The 19,915-nt window shown below is 39.2% G+C and overlaps 2 protein-coding genes across 4 annotated transcripts; both read right to left on the bottom strand.

Moving 5' to 3' along the window:
* Window positions 1–2,310: 2,310 nt before the first annotated feature.
* LOC138589273 (myoD family inhibitor domain-containing protein 2-like) lies at window positions 2,311–4,271 on the bottom strand. The gene is made up of 3 exons (XM_069659484.1): window positions 4,193–4,271; window positions 3,533–3,778; window positions 2,311–2,576 (listed from the first exon to the last, which is right to left on the bottom strand). Exons 1-3 carry the CDS (start codon window positions 4,269–4,271, stop codon window positions 2,311–2,313), a joined length of 591 nt encoding a protein of 196 aa, XP_069515585.1.
* Window positions 4,272–4,908: 637 nt separating this feature from the next.
* Window positions 4,909–19,525, bottom strand: LOC138589622 (forkhead box protein P1-B-like). Of its 3 annotated transcripts, none has more exons than XM_069660004.1 (16): window positions 19,449–19,525; window positions 16,931–17,071; window positions 12,638–12,775; window positions 12,451–12,540; window positions 11,501–11,621; window positions 11,080–11,185; window positions 10,838–10,945; window positions 10,437–10,524; window positions 10,025–10,102; window positions 9,719–9,920; window positions 9,427–9,503; window positions 9,160–9,261; window positions 7,825–7,952; window positions 7,026–7,080; window positions 6,342–6,508; window positions 4,909–5,755 (listed from the first exon to the last, which is right to left on the bottom strand). In XM_069660004.1, the coding sequence occupies exons 2-16, from the start codon at window positions 17,054–17,056 to the stop codon at window positions 5,593–5,595; spliced, it is 1,749 nt and encodes a 582-aa protein (XP_069516105.1). In that variant the 5' UTR covers window positions 17,057–17,071; window positions 19,449–19,525; the 3' UTR covers window positions 4,909–5,592. The 3 variants fall into 3 exon arrangements, with proteins under 3 accessions (XP_069516105.1, XP_069516107.1, XP_069516106.1); XM_069660006.1 differs by having other exon boundaries at window positions 9,725–9,920; XM_069660005.1 differs by having other exon boundaries at window positions 12,451–12,537.
* Window positions 19,526–19,915: the final 390 nt, after the last annotated feature.

The following is a 19,915-nucleotide window of genomic DNA, read 5'->3' as shown; positions in this document are numbered from 1 at the left end:
CAGAATGGCCCTTATAGTGACACCAATCCCACATACTGAGCCTTAATAGAGCAATACACACCAGCCTCTAACACTGCCCTTTGACTGAACCCAGATCATACATCATCTAAACCTTAAAATGTGACAGATTAATACAAACATCAGCATCACATTATGGGTAAACCACTAATGAAGAACGGACTCTTCTGCTCACTCTCTCTCCTGTGGTTCATACAGACATCGTCCTCTGCTGATGTTGCTACACTTTTTATTGTTACAGTTTGTGTGACATGAATGTAGCAATAGTTACTGTACGCACTGGTTTCAGATTAGTGAGCTCAAACTCTCAATGGTACTCGATGTGGAACTGTCATGTGAGAAATATTAAAAGTTTTATTTGAATGTTTGCAGAGATTGTGGTTTTTTTTTTCTAACTCAAATTCTTAATTCGAAGGATTTAATATAAAATCTAAAACTGCTGTTTGTTTTTAATGATCCCATTATTTAGAAGTGAGGAAACGCTTTGCTTTAAGTCAACCTATTAAGCATTTACAATCACTATACAAATAGTTAATGAATGGTTTACAACACATTGTAAATCAGACGTGGATGGAATGAAATTTCTCCTATGAAGACAAGTGTAAACTATATTTTACATTAGTTTTTTACTACATTATCATTGATTATCTGTCCATGTCCAAGCTTCCACTAATGGATGCCCACTTAAGGAGATTTATCTGTTAACAAACACATTACCAAACCCTTATACTTGATTATTACAACATTAAATTGTGTTATGGATCATTTATCACTTGTAAATGCTTTAAAGGGGACTTAAAATCAAAAGTATTTTAAGTTGATGTTTTTATTTGTTCTCGGAAGAGCTCTTTGTCAATTTCTGTCGTGCAAAGGATATAAGCTATTATACAACAGTTTGTTCCGACCAAGTAATCTGATTGGACAAGACGCATTCCATGAGTGCTGATATAGAGAACAACATCAATGGGGCTCTTTACTCTGTGTATCACTCCGCCTCAGCCAGGTGTTCTGAATACTGTTAATCAACATTACAGCAGACCGTGTATGTCTACATTAACCTCTGAATCACACAGCAGACGCTTATTTCACTGATTGATGATAAATTAAATCAAACATGATAAAAAAACAGCTGATCTGTGCTAACCTGTAGACACAGAATGCAGGAGAATTTTTGGGTTAGTTGAGTTGATAGTTGATCTACTACTACTATTTGCCGCTTGTATAACTGCTGTATAAAAGCAATGGCTGTGATGATCTGCGGCACTTGTCCTGCGACCTTGTACCTACAACCGAATCACAGCCTTGATGATATTCAGTACAACATCACGACCTCAAGTGTGATTTTGCTTAATAGTCTGGCCAGGGAAAAAAATCAGAAAAATGTTAATGAACACATCTGATTTATCAGAAAAAATGTGCTTTAATTGTATTAACATAGCTGGAATGGGCAAAAAGATTGTTGACAGACAAGTTTTATTGACTGGTCTTTTACAGCTGCTCTCCCAATTCCAGTGGGGAAACGTCTCAACAGCCCCCTCTGGTGGACAACATACAGCTATGATGGACAACTCCCCATGAGGCAAGGCTTGCAACACTCTGAGCATGACATTATGCAGCTGGACATGGTATTATAATTTGTGTAACAGCCCAATAACATCTCTTATAATGGAATTGAACACACTGACCCATAGATATTTAATACAACAGGATAACTTCTAATTACTAAGAATCTTGAATACAAGGTGTCCCTCCTTATCCAGTCTTTTTTTGTATTTTAGTATGGATAATGTTCTCTCTGTCAGCAAGCACAGCTCTGTTTCCTTTCAGTCTGAACTCAGTTTGTTATTTGAAAACATGCTTGCAGACTCTCTTTAATGTTGTCTATCAAGTAGCATAACGTGACCTCCAGAATAACGGATGCAAACAAAGAAAAAGTGGTCATCAGTCGACATACATAAGCATCCCCACTCTGCACTCCTGCCTTATCTAAACCCATTTTCCTGTTGGGGCTGCTGAAAATGTGTCTGTAACAACAATTTAGTACCCTGACACATAATAATAACCGGCTCTACACTGTTTCAAAGGGTGGCAGAAGTTAATCTGCTTTAATAGCACACGCTAAAGATCATGTGAATTTCAACAGGCCTTCATAAAAAACCTTTGTAATGCAGGAAATGTATTACACACATGTGAATAAGATGAAAAAGTAATGCTGTTTGTTGAGCATTCAAGTCTTAAACATTTATAGTGTTGTTTTCAAGTGAACTCATTGTGAGACAGAGCAGGTGTGTGTCAGCGATAGCACACCTCTGATATCTCCATGGCAAGCTCTATGAGTTCTCCTGCGTCCTGACAGCAGCCACAGAAGTTACAGTCCACTTCCAGCTTGCAAGTGCAGCAATCACTCTCCTGCTGGTCTCGCTCGCTGGACGCCTTGATGTATTTGTATGAGGGGAAACAGCGGCTCACCGCCCTCTCGCATGTATCCGGTAACAGGACTGTTATTAACTCGTGGAAACGACAATGCAGACAGGCGAGAAGAAGTGCTGCACAGTCATCTGATGGCAGGGACAAGAAGAGAAGATAAAAACGCTTTTCCAACTTATCCAGAGTGAAGACAGATTACTGAGCAGTTCACTGAGGACAAGTTAAGTGACTCTAAACATTTCTTGTTGGGAAATCAATAGAGCAATCAAAGGAACTCTATCTGACTACAAAGACACCAAAAACAACCACAAAGAGAAACTAAAAGGTGTGATAGAGACACAAAAAAATAGCTTAGATAAACACAAAAGACCCAATAGAGACACAACATGAGCACAAAGTCACTCGAAACCACCAAAAGGAGACACAAACAACCACGATAAGATTCAAAGAGACAAAATGGTCAAAAACAAGACACAAAACAACCACACAGGGACACCAAATGACAACAAATAGACTTAAAACAATCAAGAAGACAAAAAACGACCACAAAGAGACAAAATGATCAAAAGCAGACACAGACAACAACAAAAACAACCACAAAGAGACACAAAATAACCACAAAGAAACCAAACTATCAAAAAAGAAACAAACGACCACAAAGAGACAAAAAAACCAACAAAAAACAAGACACAACAACGAAAGACAGATACAAAACGACCACAAAGACACAAAACAAGACAAAAATGACCACAGAGAGACAAAACAATCAGGAGACTGAAAAAACACAGACACAAAACAACCACAAGGTGACACAATATGGCCTCAAAGAAATAAAAATGACCAGAAAGAGCAACAAAACATTCAAAAAAACCCACAAAATAACCAGCGAGACCCATCAGCCAAAGAGGCAATATAAAATGGCACCAATGAGACAAAAAAAACCCCAAAACAAATTACACCCATCCAGTCGTATCTGACCAGAAATCAATAAAACTTGCATAAACTTGTTAATGAATAACATCACAGTTTCAGGGCCTCTCAGTTTCGTTACATCACTAAACTCAACTTAGGGTGTGTAAAACAATACCTGCAGTGTCGGGCTGGTACGAGTCATCAGAGGAAAAATGACTGCTGCTGTTCCTAAACTTGTCAGAGCATGTGGAGAAGCTGGATCCACCCAGTTCACTGCCCCCCAGAGGATCGTGGGAGCTGGGATCCGTGTCCAGCTTGTCTGGTTCCCGCTCTGAGATGGTGCTCAGTCGGCGGGGCACACTCACCGACTTGCTCCTCATCTTTCTGGACGGACCGCCTGTCACTGGCGTTGGGGTGCTTCCTTTAAAGGGATGATGCAAACAGATGATTTCAGATGCACAAACACTAGTAAGGATATGAAGATTATTCGCACAGTGTGTTAGACAAGTAACTCCTGTGTGAGGCAGTGTTAATTATTCAGAGCACCATTAACATGCAGAATGTCAGGGAGGTGAGACTCGAGGCGAGTGTATAATGGAGGAGAGTTTATTGATTTGGAAGCTTTTATTTGGATCTAGTTTCCTGAATTGAATCTGGCTGGAGGAAAATATATACTGTGTGAAAATATACTCTCCACTTACATTTGGCATGCAGCACTTCTATAAATGAGCCCACAGTTTTATCTTCCTCACTTCTATTCTTGTGGTGTCTAACAATAACTTTGTCTAAGCAGCATTTAGCCACGTCTGATGTGAGGTAAACAACAACAACCTACCGTCTGACACATGGTCCTCTATGTTTTCCAGCTTGATGGGATCCTCATCATTCACAGGGGGTTTTCCTGGAGTGGTCATCTTATGCAGAGGAGGGTGGATAAAACAGACATAGTTAAGCAATAATTGACAACTTAATTAAAGAATAATTAAGTTAGAGTCATGCAAGTTCCTAAACAAAACTGTTACTCCTTTATAAAGTAGTTTACTCTAAAGATTACCTGTGTGTACTTTAAATATCCAACAGTCTAATCCGTTGCATCCGCAGCCGTGAACCCCTCTGAGCTCGAGCTCCAGCACCTCTCGTCATCATGCACACACCCACACTGTGAGCACACTCCACATGGATCAATACTCGCCACTCAGGAAGCACGACTACAAATCTGGGATGGCATAATGCACGGAAGATTCATTCAATTATGGCGATTTATCGATAAAAAAAGTCAAGCCAGGCCACTTATCACACACCTGGAGAGAGCGTGACAGACAACACCTCAGATAGTGATCAGAACACCACAACGGTTTACTTGTTACACCACAAATTTCTGCCGGTACACAGGTGAATTTAGAGGAAATAAAATGGACATACCGCAACACCACAGTGGGATGTTTGCCACGCAGTCCATTTGCTTTCTTCCATTTTAAATAGAGTCCAAACGGCGCCCGGTCGTAAAGCCCTCTCATGAAACAATAAGAAAGGACGCGGACAGAACGCACATTTATCATGAGGAATTTATTATTCGTAGAGATGCATTGGTTTACAATAATGGTAAATCTATATTAGCTACTCTTACAAGCTCAGTTGGAGCAAATTCAGCAATGTCTGTGGAAGTGGTGAAAAAGACCAACATGTATAAAGAAACTACGTATTCTTTTGATCAAATGATTATAGCTTAAATACAAATATATCAGATCATGTTGGCAGTGAACATTTTCATTTTAAAGCAAGATTTTTTTTTTCACTTCCTCTACATTTCTTTTTAAAATTTCACTACTAAAATAAAAACAGCTAATGTGGCCCCCACATAGCGTAAAGTAGCTACACAGTGGGAGGAGCCTGTTCTTTGTGAAGTGCTAACTATCAGTGTTCCCTTTCCTTTGGCTTCTCTGCTCATCGTGGTCCTTTTTGTGTACAGATATATAAAATAAGAAAAAAAAAATCATCAACATACAGTTTCACAAACGTTTCTGTGATTTCACTCGACTGTACAGAAAGAATTTAGAGCTAGATTAAGAACAAAAAAAAAAAGAAATGCTGATAAATACAATGAAAAAAAATCCCCAAGAAGAGAGTGTTTGGTTACGTAGATGAAGCAGTTGTTTTTTTGTTTTTTTTTTGGAATACAAAGTCACACAGGCTGTGAGTGAAGCGGCCTTTTATTGGAGAGCTCGGACCTCACGGTCAGAGAGAAGGCACGCGGTCGAAATGAAGGTTGGGCCTCTGCGGGCTGCCGTGGTCTTCATCCCGGTTCATGTCTGGGCTGTGGCCGTGCTCGTCCGTGCTCTCTGGAGACTCGTAGGGATAATTCTCACATATCTCCTCGTCCTCCTGCTCCTCTTTGATGCTGGTTAGATAAAACAAAACAAAAAAAAAACAATAAGGACTTGTGATCACATAATTACATTTACTCACAGCTGAGTCAGATATATTAAAATGGACAGGCTGAACAACACGTTTTCAGATTGGCAGGTTTGAGATGTCACAAACCTAAGGAGCCAATCCTGTTAATGGACACGAATGACGCTATGCATATCATTATGTGTAACCTATGGCAACCACTTTGGCGATGTGCGAGCCAACTGTAACCGTCATCATAATTTTTGCAAACTCAATACTGACTACTAACGTTACCGCTACCAAGTACTAAACTTCAAGCTAGCAACAAATTGCCACTAAACGATGGCAGATATGCGTTTTGTTGTCGCGATGGAGGGGGCGATGGGAAATGTGCACAGTGGGCGGGGCCTATGCAAATTCAGGAATTTTTAATGAGGGAGAAGGAGGAGACGACTTGGGAGGATTTTAACAAGGTAATTAAACGCATTAAGCAGAAAAAAACATATTAGACACAATTAATTATTTCAAGCAGAGCATGTTATACGTCTTAAAACATGACTGGAGCTGGACTTTAAAAGATCAGGGACACTTACAAAGCTTGTGGAGGGGACTGTGTTGCACTGCTGTCACTTTGGTATCCAGATCCATTCGCAAGAGCGCCGTTCATCTGCTCCTGGAGGACATGGGGCAGGGAGTGCAGCGGGATGCTGCCCATAGAAGCGGGGCTGTACAGAGAGCTGTTTCCGTCTAATCCAACACCCTGCAAAAGTTAGTATTCTTAGTTATTTTATGCAGCAACACAGATGCAACAACAGCTTCATGAAATTCATCATTTTAATGAAAAAAATAACTTATTTAAAGCTCCTGAGAGGATTTTTTTATCTGGTTATGAAACAGACTGAAATTAATTCTGATGACTTTATATGAGCTACAAAAGCAAACCAGACCATCAGTGACAAGATTGATTATTTCTATGTGGTCATTTTTAATGCCTGAATCTGCTGGCGGGGGGGTAGGTGTCAGAAGAAGCGATTAACTGCACGCTGCCTTTGTTTACATTTTCCAGGTCACAAATTTAAAGCTAGTGATACATGTGACTGTTAAAGAAAGCAGAGTGAGATTTTTTGTTAAAAACCACCACTCAAGCATGTACAGGACAAAAATCAGCCAAGAGATAAAAGGTAAAGCTTTGTCGACAGGGGGCGCCAAAATCCACACAAACCAATAGTTCCTTGCAGGAGCTTTAAAAAAGGGCTTAAATATCAGGTGAGTCTTACCTGAGGAGCAGACCCAGCTAGGCTCTGACGGTTCTGTGAGTTCTTCAGAAGAGATCTATCAGGAAAAAAACAGATTTAACTAATATTCAAATATTGTGGGCGATGTGGTGTATTTTAACAAACTCATGGAGGTTACATTAGCTTAACTGTCAGTGTAATTTAAGCTGAAAAATCATCAGGTTAAAATAACAAGTCTTCTTTTGTTACTTCAGCCTGAAATCTGGGACCTATTATTTCTAAAATGACTAACAATTTCCAGAGAGTAATCTGCCACAATTATCATTATAAACTGCATGCGCCCAGATACAATGGGAAATTTGCCTGGCACAGCAACAGTTACGAAAGGGGGTTGGGCTTAGTCAACAGCCGGATGCTAGCACAAGGAGCTGCCAAGATTAAACAAACAGAACCTCCTGTTCTGTTTGTTTAATAAAACACACACAATTTAAAAGTTTGAGTCATCGTGGTAGGGCATGACAAAGACATACAGAAACAATGACATGGCCCGTCTGACCACAGGTTTACAGCAGCGTTTCAGGGTTGTGTGATATTTCTAGCTTTAACTCGCAAAATGTGGTGCTTTAATTTTTCACAAACGCTCCATTCGCTTGAGTCAACAGGCCACATAAACACAGGTAGACTCAGCCTCGCAGACTCTTTACTTGCTTACAGTAAATATTGTGTTTACTTATCAGGTGGAGCTGAAAGGTCAAAAGTGCCAGACTTATTATGTCGTCCAGTGGTATCTGAAAACACACAGGGTTCTAGCTTCTTCAATGTAAGGTGGCGGTGCACTTACCCATTACCAGCAGTCTTCTGGGGCCTTCTTCTGTGAAACTCAATCTCATCTACGGTCCACACGGCCCCCTTCACGTTCTCCAAACGTACGAAGCATTTGTGGAGGCTCAGATTATGTCTGACGGCATTCTGAAACATGAATAGAGTAAAGTTAGAGGAATTACACACCCTGTAAAACGAAAAGTGGAAGCTACCAAATGTCACCAGAGACTTTTCCTGTTTCATATATTTAAATAACCAGAAACGCATAACACACACAGGTGATCCTCAGATTACGGAAAAGAACTTCCTCTCTGGATCGTAGAAAATGGATGAAATTTATGTTAGAAATAACATCATATGAACAGATGTTAGAATCAGTGATGAAAGGGAGATCTTTAAGAAGTCATGGGACCGTTTTCTCACTCACAGCATCCCTGGGTCGCTGTGGTTGAACGGCTGTATTTGCTTAATGTTTGTTTATTTTGGCTGTTTTGTACATGCAAATTTATTACAGGCCTTTGAACATTTTGTGACGCAAAGTTATGACACTATCAGTTTGTTTATCTTTAAAGTAGGGATGCACGATACTGGATATCTGATATGCCGATATTTTCCAACCCTTTTGCCGATTTCAGTACGGATATATTTGAAACGTTTTTTTTCCCACCTAATTCCAAATGCACACATTCACTGGGCAATATAAGACGCCATATTTATTTGCATGTAACATTTACTTTTATTTTTTTAGGGAATCATCGAGCATTTAGGCATAATGAAAGCATTATTTTATCGGTGGCAAATATCGGCAGAAAATATCAGCAGAAAAGTGACAGATCTGCCGATGCTGATATGTTATTTTCAAGCCATGATCTGCAGATACCAATAACGTGAAGATAATATCGTGCATCCCCACTTTAAAGGTCTAATCTTGAAGATTTCAGTTTTGTTCTTTTTGGAGGCACCTTGGGCGATAAACGGTTATTGCGGGAGGACACTTCCCTTTCGTCCCTTTGTTTACTCGCAACACTTGCAGAGACCGGATATCAGCTGCCTACGCTCTTTGGCAGACCAACCACTGCTGGGTGATGGAAAACACGTCACTAACTGGGTACTGCTTGTGATTTTTTTCCGCGAAAGTCGCCACAGACACCCAGTCTGTAATACTGCAAATACAAAGGCTTTCATCAGTGGGCCATAGGCTCAATCACCATTGTGTTACCTCATTCGGCGATAGATGGTGATTCAACAGACATTTATTTAAATGAAAGTCTTTGAGATTATACCTTTTAATAAATAGAAACTTTAGTAACAAAAAAATAACCCCAAAAAATGTATATGTAAAAGAGTTTCTTACCTTCCAAGTAGCTGCATTGCGCCTGAAATATGCAAAGTTTCTTGTGAACCAGTTGTAGATTTCATTTAACGTCAGCTGGTTGCGAGGTGATTCATATATTGCCTGAAACATAACAAGAGCTTGTATGAGGTGACGGAATTGAAAAAATACACAACGCTGATGCACTTGATTTCATTTTGAAGCCCAATATTGTCACATTTAATCTCTTTTTCCAACAGTATTGTAATATTTTCAGTATCAGTGTATAACAGGTGAAGGTCACGTTACCTGTCTTATGAGAGAAGCGTATGTAAATGGAGGTCTAACTTCTGTGCTCAAGTAGAAGTCCTTGTTATCAACTATGTCTGTAGAAAGATGTTAAAAAAAATATTCATAAATAAAACATATAGAGAATGAAAATATCAAAAAGATAGAACATTTTTACAATGAATTATAAACTAAATTAATTATAAATAAGAAAATAAACCCATTTTCTGTGTCATTTTGAAATGTGTGTAAATATGTATGTTCAACTTGAAATCAGCAAAAAAGTTCATTAATAATTGGTTCTTCATCTCACCGTTACCTTGGCTCACCGAGCGGCTGTATCGCCTCCGTACAGGGGTGCCAGTGAACATGCTGCTGGGAGTGAGGACTGAAGGGGATTCAGAGAGCGGCGTCAGGGGTGTGGATGGCGCCGTGGCACTCTGAGAGAGGCTCATAGGAGGGGGGCCTTTGGGCAATGTTGCCTGGGAGAAGGATACATTAGACACCAGATTCACCTGAAAAAAAAAACAAAGCACTTAAGTCAGGAAAATATCAGTGCAGCTACCAGCAAAAACAATATTTACTTTAATTGAAGGAAACAGCCGAAGCAGGTACTTACAGGCTGAGCTGCGGGTTTGGGTTCAGAGGACTTAAGATGAGCCATCATAGCTTGCAGTCGTTCTTTGTCCTTTTTCAGCTGCGTTAGACGAGAGGACAGAAATAGAAGTTGAGAGTTGGGTGAATTCACAGCTTGTGTTACATGATGAAATGACATTTGGTGTTGGAACCGCTTCTTTTCTGGCATCCTGAAAAGTGTAATTTTCTAAAGACATCACTTCTGTTTTTGGGTCTGGTGTTAAAACACACAACGACTGCTAAGATTTAACAATCTCTTACATTTAGAGTTTTACATTTTTCTTAAAGTATTGCACCATTCTATGTTTAGTAATATTTAATCCGCTGTCCTTTTTGTTTTTTTCCTTAAGTGAAGTATGAAGGCTGAGTAATAGGAAAATAAATTAGATGTGTACCTGCAGTTCCAACTGCTGAACCACCTGCATCTGCACACGACACTGAGCTGTACTCTTGTCATCCAGTATGTGTTCACTGTTCAAATGTCTGCAGACAAACAAATGCACAATCACAACATGCTTCAGGGACACGATGTGCTGTACAGGCTGAGAGTTGTGGTGGAGACCAAAGAATACAAAATAATTAGACCTGAAAAACATTAAGATCATTTAATATTTGTAGTTTTAACCACATGGCTGTATAAAGGAAAAATAGGCACACGATGGCTTATTAAAAGTAAATCATTATTCAGATGAACATGTAACACCTGATGTACATGTCTGGACTATATCTGTGCATCATGATACATGTGAATAAACATTACAACAGGTTTGGAGGTACGCAAAGATTCGCCACTCACTTGAGAAATGCCTGAAAGTCTCCAAAGACCGTCTCGCAGCCCGGCCATTTGCACATTCCATTTCCATACAGAGGATGGCTGTTCTGTGTGCTTTCATCCAGTGTCCCACTGCAACAAGTACAAAAGTCAACCATTAATGAAATATCTTAGAGTCAACACGTTCATGCACTGCTCATGCAAAGCAAAAACAGGGTGCCTAGGACCTGAAGTTCTGATATAACAGTAAAAAATGGCTAATGCACCTTTCTTTCCTCTTGAGAAGAGCGTGATGACCGTTGGTGCTGGATAGTTGACCGGAAGACTCTCTGGTGTCTCCACCCACAGACAGGATGCTGCCATTCTCACAGCCTGGACAACATGAGTAAATTGTTGTTTTAGTACACGGAGGTTACATGGTATTTGCATGACACTCTATGTTATGTTAGCCAAAATTAGCATTAGATCAAACCAGAGTATGCAATCTGTTGCGAGGATGTACGGTACACCTAGCACCTCCATTCAGAAACGTTATGATGTTCAGTTTAGGTTTAAAAGAGGTGTCCCAGTGTTTACTGAAAATGGGAAATACTGTCAAGCGCAAAAGAAAAAAAACGTCTGCACCTAAAAATATATGACCTTTAAGTCGTCAAACGTCAATGCAGTAAGGACTGTTACACGGCATACCTGGGGCTGTAGCAGGGCTGGTAGGGAGCACAGACAGCAGGCCTTGTCTCTGCAGGTTGAGGAGGTGTTGCTGCTGCACCTGAAGGAGCTGCTGCTGGATAGCAATCTGCTGGGCTGTCAGCTGTGACAAGGAGATAACATATTATCCGTCAGTAAATAGCTTTCCTATCTTTTATACTGAATAGAGCTTTACAAAAGATAAAATATTTCCTAAAAGATTCATCTGAAGAAGAAAAACATCCATTTGAGCAGTGATCCAGTCTGATGCCCACTTTTGCTATTATCTAAGTTGACAAAAACATCATGCAAATGATTTCAAACACCAACTCCTATTGCGTCGAGAACTAAGCCAACTGCTTCTTGTGTTTTGAACACACTGGGATAGCCAGGATTAATGATGTCATGCTGTTAAGCATAAATACTTGTAAACAACTCATATGTGACTTAACTGCACTGTGTTTAGGCCTTTTTTTTTAACTCATGCACCTAAGTCCAGGAGACAAGTGTGGGTCCTGGGACGGAGCAGCATGCTTCTAAACATGTGATGCACCTTAAATAGATAAACTTGAGAAACTCGAAGTGGAAAAATTTGCACGCAACAGCCTTCAAACTAATTGGAAATAATTGCAAATTAGCACCTTCAACGGCTAAAAACACCTCATGTGTAATCCAAGGCTGTTAATGTTACATCTTCACCCTCAAGTGCTATTTTTTGTGTTACTTAGACACTATGTGGAGCCAGTTACTTGTTACTCGATGTCATCAGAGAACAACAGAAAAACTGGCATTTGGAAATAACCAAATAAGTTTTTACTCTTCTGTATCTGACTTGTCCTGATCAGGGAACTGGTTAACCATTTTGCATAATAAATATTGCATTGATTATCAAATATTAACTCATGACATCTTCATGATATGATAAAAGTAATGATTACATGAATAAAAGTTACCTCTTGACTAACAATCCCAGCATTCTTCTGCTGCAGCAGCTGCATGTTTAGCTGCTCCTGCTGGTTCTTGAAGACCTCTTGGATTTGCTGCTGCAGAAACGTTGATGAAATTTTAATCAAGATAAACAAAATAATGGGGTGAATGAAAATCAAACTACCTTTTTAAGTAAAAACGATAGATTAATACCTGGTGTAACATGAGTGCTTTCTGTTGCTGGAGCAGGGCTTGGAGCTGCTGTGGACTGAGGATCTGCTGCTGTGGGGACTGTTGTAGTTGCTGTGGAGCCTCTGCTGGTGGGGTCATCATGGACAACGACACTGGAACCTGCATCAACAACAAAACAGACAGTTTGCTTTTACTATCATTATAATAATTGTAATGTTAAGCTGCTCAACTCTAGCTGCTATAATTAACATGATCAGCTTCCCCATATTATCACTATTAAAGTTGCCAATAGGTAATAATAGACCTGTTGCCTACAACTATTACAATTATCATCAGTCTATTATCATTACTCTAATGATCTTCTTGCTAATGTTACACATTTTTAACATCATTATTGGCATTGTAACCATAAGTCTGTATTATCAGTTGTTATCGTTGCAACAAGAACATATGCTGTTGTTTTTGAAAGGACAACATATGTTGTTGTCGCTGCAAGGAAAACATATGTTGTTGTTGTCGCTTTGTTTGTTTGTCTCTATCCTGCATCTCCCTCTATCCCATCCAGTCGCGGGCGCAGCAGACGGCTGTTCAACATGAGCCTGGTTCTGCTCGAGGTTTCTGCCTGTTCAAAGGTTTTTCCTTCCCACTGTTGCCAAATGTTGCTAAGTAGAGCTCATGGTGGATTCATGTTGGGTCTCTCTCTAAATTATATAACAAAGAGAACAGTGCTCTTTTAGTAACGTGTCTTGAGATAGCCTTGGCTATGATTTGGCACTATATAAATAAAAAATTGATTGTAAATTAACAGGTTTCATTTAAAATTCCCACAACAAAAAAAGAGGAAACCAAAGTTGTCACTTAAAGAGTTGAAAATCCAGCGAATAAAAAGAAACCGCATTAGGCTGCTCTGGGTGAAAGCTTCTTAAATTCAACCAAATTGGATTTCATTCTAGTGCAGACAATTTGTCCCTTTACTGTTTTCATGTAAACAAGAATCCGTATCTCTTTAATCTGTGTGAAGGATTAAAAGATAGTCTGCTGGATTTACCTGATTTTTTGCTCTGATATGTATACATTACACAGACTTTCTACCTGTGATTTTAAGAAGAGCACATTTACAAGAACACTTTGACAGCAGCAGCAGTGAGGTAGCATAAAAAAGAACCCATATTGTAGAACCCATAAAAGTGCATCCTTGTATCCAAAATAATTCCACTAAAAGTTTAACTACAAACTGAAATACACAGGTCTAAATATGTTCCTACAGCTGCACAGTAGGTTATTTCTGACATTAAACACACAAACATACACAGAAAAATCCTGCGCAGAGTCTCACTAAACTGCGACGTCTAAAGTTCAAGAAAAAAACTTTCAGGATTGGTGTCAAATATTCCAGCCTTGTTTAATCTGGTAGAAGGAAGAAGGAGACTGAGCTTAACAGTATCACTACACTTTACAACTTCCCTTCATGTTGTGCTGTAATGGCCTTCATGTAGATACAGTTAGTGTACTTTAGACCCCTGTACACGGTCATTGACTTGTTGTGGACCCTGATGTTTAGCCTTCTCCAATGTACAGCTGTAAATAACATTTATTATCAGTATTGATTCATCTGTCACTCCTTATGTCTTTGTCTAAAAATGTCAGAAAAGTATTTAAAGCATCATGTATGACATGAGAACGCTTTAGAAGCCAGAACAAGCAAATGTACGACACTGTGTCGGCGTTTCATTTCTTTTATGTCTTTTTTTTAATATTTGCTTATTTGCTTTTACGTTCTTTCTCTTTGACTGTCCAAATCTTTCATCATTTGTCTTTCCTCCACTGTGTTTATTTGTGCCTTTTGTCCTCTGGCTTTAACGTAATCCTGGCAGTACCTTAATTTTGTTCTGCTTTTGTTTGGCCGTACTGTTTGAGTTTCTGTTGTTATAATGCCTTCTGAGTGTGCTGCTTTGCTTTGTCAGTCAAAGCACTTTGTAATCTATCGTTTTAAAAGATGCTATAAAGTTAGAGTTATTATTTTTAAATCTATCACCAAATCATTGCAGCACTACCCAAAGCCTCTTGCTCAAAAATAAATACAAATATATCAGAGCTTGTTGCAGTTCTACTTATTTATCATTCTCAGCTCACTGGTCAATCCTGCAAGATGAACTTGGTGCTCCTGCCACTGCAGCTAAAAATGAACCAAACAAAAACAACACCGTTGGATGTCTCAGGGGAATTAGAACGCCATGAAAACAACAACAACCAGTACCACGAAAACAACAACAACAACAACAACACCCTCTGCTAGGCATGCAGCAATTACCGCACCATCCCCCTCACTGTCAAGCCTCACAGCTCAAGGGATGTTTACAGTAAACATAAACAGAGTAATCAAAATTTCAGAGTGAAATAAATAATGAATAAAAAAAGCATACAGAGCCTGTTTACGAAAACAGAACTTGAGATTCGTATTTTAATTAAGGTCTGAACCACAAACAAACATTTCTCTCCGAGGCAGAGTCTGTTTTGAATCGGGTAAACAAACTGACAGTGAATTTCACACAGGCTTTGGGCTAACAATAACAGACGCCTGCCTCCTAGTTTGTCCTTTCTTATGAAATTCAATGCTGCAGAGGTGGCCACCAAAGCAATGAAAACAGGTCTATCCCACAAACAGAGCCAGTTGGCCCCTCTATTTTTCTGTGGACACCATCAACACAACAACAGCCTTTGACTAATCCCCGTTGCCATGGCAGCCAGCAAGTCCAAACATCTTCTGTTGTTGTTATTGTTGAAAGTCATACCAGTGAGAAACTGAGTGTAAACACAGATCTGTTCCCGCAAGACTGGTCTTGTGAACTTTGAGATGACTGACAGCGAGTAGGAACGCTGAAAACTCGCAGAAAAACAAACACAATGTGTTTTCTTTTATGAGATTTAGTTCTAAAGTGCCCTGATGGGTGTGGTACGAGACAGACTGACATTTAGAAAAACAAAAATAATTGGTTATAAACTCAAGTGAAGATTTAATATGAAGAGATCCAAAAATATAACATTACACTACCGCAGAGATGTACTTCACTTCATTGTCAGACACACACTTTAGCACAGCAAAGTATTCAAATCTTGTTTAAAATAGCCTCCTATTATAACCTCACAAAATAAATACAGATAGAGTTAAACAAACCTGATAGCCTCCATTGAAAGTCTGTGTGGCTGCTGAAAAAAAGGAAATGCTGCTCAGCAGTGAGCTTCTGCCTGACAGTCAAACTGAGCTTCACTAACCTACATGATGTGAGCATAAACAAAACTAACAATATAACACTGATCCCTCCGCCCAGCAGGAGCTGTGCTCTCCCCTCCCTGCTAAACCTCAGTGCAAACCTCCCCCATCCCTGTGCTCCCCCTCAGCATAAATATAAAACACTGCAGTTTGGAGGCACTGAGATAGTCAAAGTGAGCTCTTCATGGATACTTTTACATATTAAAAAGAAGTTACACAAGCAGCCTACGTTTTCATGTAGCAGTATGCAGTCTGCCCTGTGTCCCTCATAATCATGTCCCTGCTGTGTGTATGAATCCTAACAAGAGAAGACATGATGTTTGCTTACCACACCAGCTGGACAAAACTTCAAATGCAGCATAACTAATAGTGATTCACACCTGCAGTAAGTAGAAGTGGCTGTATCAGTGGCAACACATATTTATAGCATTGGAAAAAAACACAACTGAAAAAACGAAACTTTTCTGAGAACAACATAATTTGCTTCATGCCTTTTTGATTTGTTCAAAAAACAGTCCAAACCCCAAAGATAATCAGTTTACTATCACATGAAGCCAAGAAAGGCAGCTAATCCTCACTCACGGCAAGCTGGTCGTTTCAAATGGCTCACTTTATGAGACGAGATGGAACTTGTGTCAAAGATTTAAAATCAAAGATAGTCAGAAAAATTCCGATTTAGCTGTCTGTGAACGTGTAAAGCTATGTTGTCCTTTGTTTCCATTTCTCCAAATATTTGCTACACTATTAGACAATCATATAGATAGAAGGAAATCAGCAAAACTTTTGAAAAGCTTGAGCTTAGAAAGGACTAAAACCACTATTCAGCTATGAATGTAGCTGTAGCTTGATTTCTGTTGAACTTCTTCAATTAATCAGCAAATCATTTGAGCTCTACAGGTCTTGTTATATATACCACTTGGAATATATTAGTGGTATATATTGGAATAAAGAATCTTATATTGTTACAACATTTGTAAAAAGTAAAATATTTTTTAAAAAACTAATGGTGATGTGTTGCACAGATGCAGCTGTGGATGACTGACCCTGGGTGCCTCTGGAGGAGGAGTCTGGCTGCTCCTCAGTCGACTCTCATTTTCAGTATTATTCCCGTTCTCTGTGTGACTTGTTGGAATGGTGTGGCTTGTTGGTTCTGACCCAGATTCATGCATCTGGACTTCACTGGCCTGAGAAAGGAAATGAGTATTAATGAAAACAACTTGATAAAGCACAACAACATTAAGAAGTACAAGGAGCAGACTAACAGAAACTTTCTTGATGATTTGGCATTTTAATTACAAGGTTATAAGTGTTTCAGTCTGTCAGAAAAAAGGGAACAATACAAATGTATCTGAAACGACTCAATAATGTCGAAGAAGCTTGTGTTTAATGTAAAAAGAGAGAGCACTAAAAGTTCAGAACTACCCTGTAATAGCTCTGCCCTCCAAGACAAACATTCTCTTCCACAAGTGAGAGAGGAACATGCTAGGTCTATTTGTTGAATAAGCGAGTGCTGCCATGACTACTGTAAACACAGGGGCCCTGGGTCCGTGTTTATGTGCAAACATATCTTCCTTCTGGAACAATTTACCATTAACCAGGTGGTGCGATAAACGGCTGTGGCAGGTAGTACAATGCACAAGTAGGCTTTTATGTATACAGCTTGGGAGTGTTTGAGTCAAAAGCTGAGCAGCATAAACAAAGGTAAATAAAAGTAGGCAAACAAATAATGTGAGCAGATGGAAACCTACACAGAGAGCTTTAAATGAAACAGACCACATAGCCTCCAGGATAATATAATTATGTTTAGGGTTACTCAAAGATGAAATTCACACGCTGTAATCAATCAGACACCGCTGAGAAGCAAAGTTAACATTTAACAACTGCAAGATGATCTGATTAGACTTTATCCATCTACATAAACTCTTTACCAAAACAGTTCCAGCACTCAGGCAAAAACTAATAAAAGAAGAAAAAAAACACTTTTTTTTTCCTTCTACGGAACATGACTAATAGATGATTACAGATGGAAAGTTGTGTGTAGGTGCAGCAACACATTCATATCAAAGTCAGATCTTGATTGTTTAAAACTGATGTAATTCTTGCAACCCCAAACTAAACCCTATCTTATCATAACAGGTTTCCACTCTGTTTACTTTTGCTTTCAGGATCAGGATTCGTTCCGAAGACAAAGGGCAGTGTTTCCTGTAGACATTTTTGAAGATGTCAGAGGTGATTTGGTCAAAAGAACCAGGATGACCGGCTACTGGTTTCCATTAGCTCTCTTATGCATTATCTTAAAAACACATTTACTCTGGATACTGCAGAATTATTATAATTCAATAGTTGTGCTGCATTGCGACCTTTTTGGGATGGGCTGTGTAAAACACCCATGGTGATTTTTTTTACTTTATTTAAAGTACTCTCACCACAGGGGCAACTCTCCAGCAGTGGGGGCCTCCCCTCTTCAAAGAATGTAAAGGAAACACTGCAAAGAGGCCTTTCCTTAAGAAAGAGTAAACAATATACACCCGCGCCTAAGGTTACTAATGACAAAACAGAGAAATTTAAATCAAGAAATCTCCTCAAAAAACAGCTTAGGGATTTACATTTAAATCAGAGATGCTTAAATATGTCTAAACAACTTGTAAGGGATTATGCTAAATAATCCCTAATTTATGAATTTGTGTAATGCAGACTATGCATTATTAAATTAATAACATCAAATCAGTATTTTATAAAAGGCAGAGACACAAACAACAAAACATCACCACTGTTATATCAGTTCCCCATTATCCAATTACCTACAACTACAACTTGTCTGGATCAAACCGCTTTCATAGTTAATCGATATTTTAGTTTGTGATGCCCTCAGTTGTTTGATGTAGTCTGCAGTGCTTTCTGTCTACTGATCATCGTCAGTGCGATCATACAACATTTGGGGATGACTTGTCCCATGTGCATAATAATATTAGTATAAAGTTATTATCTTTTTCAGAAATGAACATGTGGCAGATTTAGGAAGCTGCTTTCATATTGTCCTTAGTTACAGTTACCTCGAGGACACAGTGCACATACGACCATTTCCCCCAGCGATCAACCCCTAAAACGTTATACTTAAAATACTGAATGAACGTTATAAGATAGCAGTAGTCTGTTTTTAGAGGAATATAATTTAGGTTAACGTAATATGAATGTGATCAATATCCGTTAACAGCACCATGACGATCTGAGGTGCGCGTGGAGGAGTTCAGCTCTTACTAACGGTAGGTATCAATACGGGAGCAAATGTGAGGGTTTAAAGTTAGTATTTTAGACAAGTACACAACGTAATGTTGTATATAACACGTTAGCTACGCTACGTTTTCGACCAGCCGCTGTTGGTGGCATTCTAACTGTAACGTTTCAACAAAAGCTAGCCTGCTGCCCTAACGCGGCTAGCATGTAAGAAACGTTTCTCTCTTCTCTTCGTTTTGACACCCGATAATATCATAACGAATGTATCGTTTAATTCAGTATTCACTCAATGATAGTAAGAGAAATGTTGACGTAACGTGTACTCACCGAAATATGCGGGGGCGGACAGTCTTTTGACTCGGGGTGGTGTCTAGAGAATGAACCTCGGAGCAGCACTACTGCCTTCCTTGGTAGCGAGCTAGCCACAAGTTGCTAACAGGGGGCGTGGCTAATGTAAAAGTAAACAATGGTGACGTCACGTCCACACACGAGACTGTTACAGACCAACTTGAATTTTTGACGAAGGGCCAAAGAAAGCCCCCCAAAAGTGCAGCTAGCGTTATCACATTTGAAGAAAATGTTAAATTAATAGCTTACATAGTGATTCTTTATATTCTTCAAACATAGCAAGTTTGGATTTAAAGATATATAACTGAGACAGAAATTAAATTGAGCATCTGTTAAATAAAATATCTAACTAATATCCACTGTGGGGCAGATAACAAATAATGGCCCAGAGGAAATTGACAATTTTTACATGGATCTTGGTAGGGCCCCTTATTAGAACAAGAAAA

The sequence above is a fragment of the Semicossyphus pulcher genome, unplaced genomic scaffold (genome assembly GCF_022749685.1).
Source record: "Semicossyphus pulcher isolate SPU_LCO1_2020_fin unplaced genomic scaffold, fSemPul1.0.p SCAF_13, whole genome shotgun sequence".
Taxonomy (NCBI): Eukaryota; Metazoa; Chordata; class Actinopteri; order Labriformes; family Labridae; genus Semicossyphus; species Semicossyphus pulcher.
The sequence above is the reverse complement of the archived record's forward strand: the minus strand, read 5'-3'. Positions and strand labels throughout refer to the sequence as shown.